This window comes from Mesitornis unicolor, unplaced genomic scaffold (genome assembly GCF_000695765.1).
Source record: "Mesitornis unicolor isolate BGI_N332 unplaced genomic scaffold, ASM69576v1 scaffold15356, whole genome shotgun sequence".
NCBI classification, from domain to species: Eukaryota; Metazoa; Chordata; class Aves; order Mesitornithiformes; family Mesitornithidae; genus Mesitornis; species Mesitornis unicolor.
In genome coordinates, this window is record NW_010190462.1 from 28,355 (window position 1) to 35,987 (window position 7,633).

At 44.0% G+C, this 7,633-nt stretch overlaps 1 protein-coding gene across 1 annotated transcript in view; it reads right to left on the minus strand.

Annotated features, from left to right (window-relative positions):
* Nucleotides 1–7,002, minus strand: part of TXNL1 (thioredoxin-like 1) — an 8,791-nt gene extending 1,789 nt beyond the window's left edge. The window contains exons 1-6 of the mRNA XM_010186411.1: nt 6,871–7,002; nt 5,657–5,830; nt 3,977–4,099; nt 3,730–3,799; nt 3,170–3,342; nt 2,565–2,669 (exon numbers count right to left, since the gene is read on the minus strand). Coding sequence (XP_010184713.1) covers nt 2,565–2,669; nt 3,170–3,342; nt 3,730–3,799; nt 3,977–4,099; nt 5,657–5,830; nt 6,871–7,002 — 777 coding nt within the window. The remainder of the gene's footprint in view (nt 1–2,564; nt 2,670–3,169; nt 3,343–3,729; nt 3,800–3,976; nt 4,100–5,656; nt 5,831–6,870) is intronic.
* Between the last annotated feature and the right edge of the window lie 631 nt (nt 7,003–7,633).

The following is a 7,633-nucleotide window of genomic DNA, read 5'->3' on the forward strand; positions in this document are numbered from 1 at the left end:
AGATCTGGTAAGACTGGAAGGTGAAGAGAAGCATTTGGGGTGAGATTTGGAGCAGGGAGGGAGGAGCTGGGGAGGCAGGAGGTGGAGGCTGCTCCTGGGGGTGGATGCAGAGAAGGCGGCTCCGGGTCAGCGCTGAGGTTGAAGAAGGGGTGAAAGAGGTGCTAGATGAGCAAGGAAGGGAGCAGGGCAAGCCCACTTCAATTATTATTACTTTTTTTAATTTCTTCTGCCTTTTTAGTTCTTTAGAAATGGGAAGTTAAGCTGAAAAACAAACAAACAAAACGTTACAAGAAGAAAAAAGCGGCAGCACGTGGTGCACATAGCAGACTGAGTGGGAAGAAAGCCTTGGCTCAAGGGGGGGGAACAGAAAAAACCCCACAACCTGGTGGTATTCACCTATGGAAACTGAGCAGCAGTGTGCTTAGTTCATGAAAACCAAAAATAAACTGTATAGGACATCAACAGTTGCATGCCCTTCCAGAAACAACAGTTCAAGTTCAGCACAAGACCACAGCAAGCTACCCAAAACAAAGCTCCCAATCTGTAGTGAAACCCCAGAACTTGCACCTCTCCTGTGCACATTTATATGCCTGCCCTAAGCAGCCCAACTTAGAAACCTCTGTGTGCGTTGGAAGCAAATCTCAAGTGCAACCTGCAACTCAAATGCAGTCTGCTGCAGTACTTTGGGTGTCAGCTGCACCACTCGTGTGGCCACGACACATTCCTGCCCCTCTTTACGTCACTCTGAAGACTTCCAGAGGGTAAAAATCAAGTTGTGCCACGAGCAGCTGGCCCAGGTGATCTCCTGAGGTCCCTTTCCAGCCTGGGTGGTTCTGTGTGTGTCCAAAGTTGAGGCCAAAACCTCCAATGAAGGACTGCCCTAACTGCACCTGCTTAGCAGTACAGTTGTAGGTGAACTGTAGTTGCACTATCAGACACAAAGCTAACAGAAACAAAGCCTCGTTTGTATTAAACGCATGAAGTGACTCCTGGATCAAGAGGAGTTCATTCTTCTTTCAGCCCTGTCGTGTTTGTGCAGTGCTCTGCTAACACAGGTTTTCCTCAGCTGTCTGCATCCCAGTACTCTGCACAAGAAGCTGCTCTAACCAAAACCCTGTGTTCAGATCCCGCCCCAACCAGGAAGCAAAACACATCAGCCTGAGCCCTAGCAGAGACATTCACACCAGCGGCTTGTTTGTATCTTGAACTCTGAAACTGAACACGTGTACAATCAAGTGAGCAGCGATGGGCTCATTCATAACAGGTCTGGAATCACATTCATGTCCACTTCTTTCAAGCCCTTCAAATAAGGTATTTGAGAGTTGTACAGACATTTCTCAAAAACTCAGGGGAAAAAAAGCATTCCTTCTTCTTAATCATCCCACATTACTATTTCTATCATAATGAGAAGAGAAATATGAACAGCAGAGACAGACTGAGATGAGGGAGTGAGACAGACGAGAGCAGTGAGGAGTGTGGGTAACTGCTCAAGGAGATGGGAAGAAAAATAAGACTCCCCAGTTGATCTACAAACCTAAATATAATTAATGCCCAACACTATATTAAGGTTTCAGAACTGACAGGATCACTGGGAGAGAGGAAACAAAAGTTAAAATTTATAAGAGCACAGCAACTCTGCCAGACTACACATCCCATTTGTCACGATGAAATATTTTAACAGCCTAGGATCAGAACTACATGTTCGGGAAGCAAAACAGGAACACTGCACACAGCAAGAATCCGAGCTGAGACAGGACTGGCCGCTGCTTCACCCAGGAAATCCGTGAATCCCAAACCAGATGCTGCTATTACTGCCCTCATATAGGGTCTTGTGAGGGTGCACATGAATTAAAAAGCCTCCCCACGCAAACACTGACCAGAGCTCAAACCTATTTAACGTGCTAGAAAAACCCTGAAGTGCTTTACCAAGTGCACCCCAATCAGGATCATTTTAAAAAATATAAATCACTACTTGAACAACCAGAAGGTCAGGTTTAAAAGTGCACTTGTTGAAAATAAGCTGTTAGTGCTTCTGAAAGCACAACTAATTTAGAGGGTTTACAGAGAACTGGAAGGGAGACAGGGGTTAAACGCTGAGTCAGGGTCCCAGCCCTCACAACAATACCAGGAAGTACTGCAGATTAACAACATTAAAGTAGGGATTGCACAACTCACTGCAGGAGATGCCTCCATACCGTAAGTACTGACAAAAAAAGTCCTTCTGCAATCCTTTCAAACCCGGGTCACATTCTCAAAAAAGAAAGAATCAAGAACTGAGAGTGCCTCTTGCTCAGCATTTCTGTGTCCAAGTCACACTGTAACGAGTTGTTTGCATCTTCATTTCCTCTTTATGGTTAATGCAACAGACACCTTGGGACCAAGTATTTCAGATCTCAAGCCTACTTTATGTTGCCCATGAATAAAATCCCTCAAAGCAGCAGTCAAGGCAATCACAAGGAGCCTGGAGTTGTGGAACTGCAGTAACAACCAAGTGTATTTGTTCCGTCAACCCATTTTTCAATAGGTTTAACACATTCGGAAGTGTTTTTAAAAAGAGGACTCACTCGTTTGAAGTCATTCATATTCGTTGCTTGGACTGGAGTTCCAATAAACGTGAAGTACGTGATTCGTGTTGTCTCTTCATCGCCATGATTGGACTGGACAAACAACTACAGAAAACAAACACAAGAGTTAAGGTAAACCATCCATCCTTGAATTAATACATTAAAGTGTGCCCAGGATTGTTTAACTAACCACATTAACACTTTCTCCAATTATGAAGCCTCTGTAACCTTTAGAGAGGCTACTGGCCTCTTATTTTAAATATCGATTACATAGAATGCTAAGATTTTCCTGGATTTTCCCAGCTTCTGCTTCCAACATGAGACCACATTGGCCTCAAAAAAGCATTTCCATAGAAATGCAATTAGGGATCATATTGGAGTAACAGCTCGGAGTAACAGCTCACCCCAACACCGTGGGTAAGAAGCTAACACAGCACCAGGGCGATGCCAAGCACAAAGCAATGCCAGCCCCAATTCAGTCACTGCACACATTGCACCAGAACCCCAGTTTTTGAAATGGAAGAGGAAAAGCCACACCAGCATTTGGGAGTCAAAACCCTATGTGAAATTTGGATTTCAGCCCTGGGAGCAGAAACTTCACTCACAGTGACACTGTTAACATTCTGGAATTTTACATAGCGCAGCTGGACAATCCCATCTTCTTTAATATCATCTGGTGTCAGCTCCAGGGCTTGAGTTGGTTCACTTCTTTCTGCTTCCTCAAAATCCATGGATCGAGGCAGGTTGATGAAGATTTTTATGTACTTTGGCCCTTGACCTGTGGTAAAACAGAAGAGTATTCCACTTTTTCAATACATTTTCAACATGCTGCTTGAGTAACCCTCGCTGAGCTACCACACAAACTAAGCTACGCCTTCCAGTAGCTCTCACACCAACTCTGGGATTGAATGTAACTTTCTCTTCGCAGCCTGTCAAACTACAGTAAATACTGACACTTGTGTCACACCAAATACCCACACACGAGGTCAGTGGGCAATGAATGAGATTATTTGTTATGCAATTCATCGCAACCAGTTTCCCGAAGCTACTGTGGGAGTCTCAGAAGGTCAAAGCTGCCAGGGACAACAGCAGCGCTTCTAGAAAATTCAGCTAAACACGGACAGAGCTTTGGTTTCAAGGAGATGGTTTCACAGACTGCACTCACCATTATCTGGCCCCTGAAGTTTCATAGAATAAAGCTTGACGGGTTGACTGAAAGCTACGGTAATCAGCAGCTGTGGAGAAAAACGTGACTGTTAAATACTGGCTTCATTCTTAAAACCACACACAGCACAAGAATCGCCTAGAAATGAGTCTGAGCTTTGCAATAACAGCACTTACCTTCGCCATATTCCACACATGCACTAATCTGTCACTTCAAACAATATTTCACTTAAAAAAAGCTACGGTACCTGCTCGTCACAGTCTGATTCCAGGTAGGTAGAGTCTTTACGTAAACAGTTATCAAACCCATGCTCATCGCTCTCATTAAGACATTCACAGCCGGCTTTATTGATAAATGGCATTAAGTCCATCTGAAAGGCAAAGCAAGAGCAGTGCTGAGTACGTCTTGAGTGTGCCACGAACTCATCTGGGATTTGTAAGCACTGGAATGAATGAAATCCCTCATTCAACAGAATAAAACAGGACACACAGAAAACCTTGGGGGTTTGTATCAAAAGGCACTACAAACAAAAACTATGAATGCTACAGCACTCACAAAAATAAATCAACAGAAATGGGCCTCCTCAAAAAAATATATCTTTAATATATATATTTTATATCTTTTAGCCTACAACTAATGTAAGCAAAACCTGGGTTTGCATTTCACAACATAACTGGGGGGTTTAGATACTCATCAGAGCCAAGTGTAACATAGTGGATTTGCTCGTGCGAGGTAACATGCACACCACAGCAACCAGCAGAGCACTGAACTGTGACGTGTAACGCACCACAAAATGGTGTTTACTCTTCTGCTACAGCAGTAGACAACCTCACTGAAGGAGCAACATTGCACCAAGGACTGCTTGAAGGATACCACCTAAGCTGTGTCACCCTGGAGCTCTCATTCACGTGTTTGTCAGTGCAGCTGTAAGTCAGGCTCGTGGTCTGCAACGCACAATTGCCTTGAGGTAACACGAAGACACAGCAAAAATTGGTTCCTGAGAGCACCAGGTTGTGTCCTTATTGACATTTTGGCCAAAAACTCAAGCATCCCTACAAGGTTTGGATTTGCCTAGAAGACACGGGCAAATCATGCAATGAGAAAAAAAACTGCTTATGAGTACCAACTTCTAAAGTCTTTGAAAAAGTTTTAGTGATGATTGATTCTGATGCAAGGTTTGACAACCATTCACCCTGAGAATATGTGATTCTGTAATATTCTGTGATTCTGCGATATATATCTAGAAATGCTGGCTTTTCTTTTTCACCAAATATTGAAGACTCCCAGGTTATTTCCTTGGTTTATGCAGTCTGTGAACGCCTGATCAGCGATGACTGCAGTGATACACACGAAGCATTAAATTGAAAGCAAATCCACCGTCAGCAAGCAGTAACTCTTGCACGCTGCCCAAACCAGGCACATCATCTTTCACAAGCATTCCTGGGACTTTTTACTTTATATATTTTTATCCCCTCGCCAATCTTTTAGAGGCAAGCAGAAAGCTGCAGAGAACACTTTGCAGCGCCGTGCACTTTTGCAAACATTAGCAATTAGGCAAAAGAAAACAGATCACGAGCTATCGTTTATCTCCCAGAGGCAGCTGATTGTCAGGGCAAGCTGCTAGAAAGATGGAGCTGAATGGTTATGGACGTTAATTTCTTTGGCAACAGACCCTCTTTTTTTTTTTTAAGAGATGAAATTTAAGAGGATTAAAGAAGGGTAGGGAGCAAGAAGAAAAACGGGAAAGCCCAAGTGAACCCAGCACCACATAAACAGAGGATTTCTGAAGGGACAACCAGAGCCATGGTGAACTTGCAGCTTTGCCTGAAGTAGCATTACCTGACACTGACTATGTTTGGAAACAACACCTCCTTTAAAACACTCGAGTTACACAAACAAAAAAGCCCCTTAAGTTAAAGATACATACATATCCTTTGGGGATATCTGTATCTTCGCTGTTTCCAGGATCATTCTCCAGGTGCTGCTTGATTTTCTCTTCCAAACCCACAGCATCTGCTCCCTGATACTGGTCGATCCGCACTTTGTTTCGGAAGAACAGGAACGTGGGTGTTGCTGATATATTGTTGGTAGCTGCTGTTCCCTAGAATGGATAAAACAGGCACAGTGTTACCTAGCAGAATACTACCAGTATCTGACAAACACCAGCTTGCTCCACCTAGGCAATGCACACACTAGGTACTAATCAAGTTACACCACCTCAAACATCACCACCAGTGTTTGCTATTCTACAAACAGCTTTAATGCAGGCAACAACTTTAAGTGAATTTCAGTTCTTCAGGTCCTCCTAACCCTTTGCACACTTGGGCATTCTCCGAACGGCCTTCACATTGCCAGTGGATTTGCTGGCACACCACAACCCCATATTACTCATCTGCTCTGGGAAGTGGAGGACAGGTTGATTTCACACTTATTTTACAAGTTTGCTTTGCATTTGCATTCCTCCCTATCCCAACCCACAGTCACCCACCCCCAGGAACTGCAGCCCGCTGCTGTAGAGGGGAATTTGGTTTCTACCTGCATTCATACCCCTTATGCACCCGCAGCAGCTTTCCCAAAACTTCCCATCGCTTACTGCCATTTGCAAACATTGTTACCTCTCGGATGCTCATCTCTCTCCATCATAATTTGTAGCAATTCAAGGCACTTCCTTTCAACATCCCATTGCTGACTGTCATTAACAACCCTCAAGTCAATCGACAGCTCACCTGCAACACCGCTGTCTGTTAAAACCAGCTGAGCAGTACTTGAGAGGCACCCAGTCCCACTAACCCCATCTCCCACTTTGCTCAATAATTGCAGCAATATTTGTTTGGAAAGGCTGACTCTTTAATTCATGCTGTTATCTTCTACACGGTAACAGTGTTATCTACACAGCACTGTGAAACTGCCACACACTGCTTACAGCAAGGACAGCGCAGCGATAACCGCACGAATGCCTTCCCAAACGAAAGTGGTGTCTGTTCACATCTCCGTGCACACCCTAACTTTAGAGAATTTCACAATATTTGAGACTCAAACAAGTCAACAGCCACCAGATACTACTCTTAGTACGCTGTGTAACAGCTTTTCTTCACATTTCCCATTACTTCTCTCACAACTGAGATGTTTTTGAATACCAACCTGGCACTGATGCACGTCTACTTCCAAAAACGTTGCCTGGGGATATTTGTTACTCAGAGCATTGAAAGCCGGGGCTATCCTCAAACAAGGGCCACATCTGCGAAAACAACACACAGTTGAAGTTAACTCCATCTGTTTTCCGATAAATGCCTGCCCCAGACAGAACTGGCACATTTCTGTTCTTACTGATATCCCTGGTACGTGTCAAAATAACCTGCCTACCTGGCTGACAGATGGCGAGCAATCCTGGTGATACAATTAAGAGTGACATTTAGAAACACATCGCCAAGTGCTAATTCCCACTTCCTCAGACAGTTTCAATGTCACATGACAAGCTTCACCTATTAATTAATACTAACTTCATCTTTTCCATCTAACGAGTCGAGCTCCAGCAGCGTTTACCGCAAGCCAAAGTCCTGCTAACTGAAGTGGCACACGGGAGGGCAGGGAGCTGCCTGCTTTTCCTGAAACAGCAAACCAGTGCGAGCACTGTGTTACCTGCTGCGAAAAGCAATGTGGACAGACTGGAAACATGTCACAGTAATCATGTATCGAACCTCCAGCAGCAATATACAATTCTTCTACAGTTAACCTCGCTCACTACAACTGTAACCAGTTGCTACCATGCTTCTTTGGCACCTGACTTCTGCTGGTTTAACTGTATCGACTCAGCTGAAACAGATGTATTTGTTCATCATTACACCTTTGCTGGCATATATGAAGCGTATAGATGTAACTATTCCTGTAAAGGAGTATTCTTACA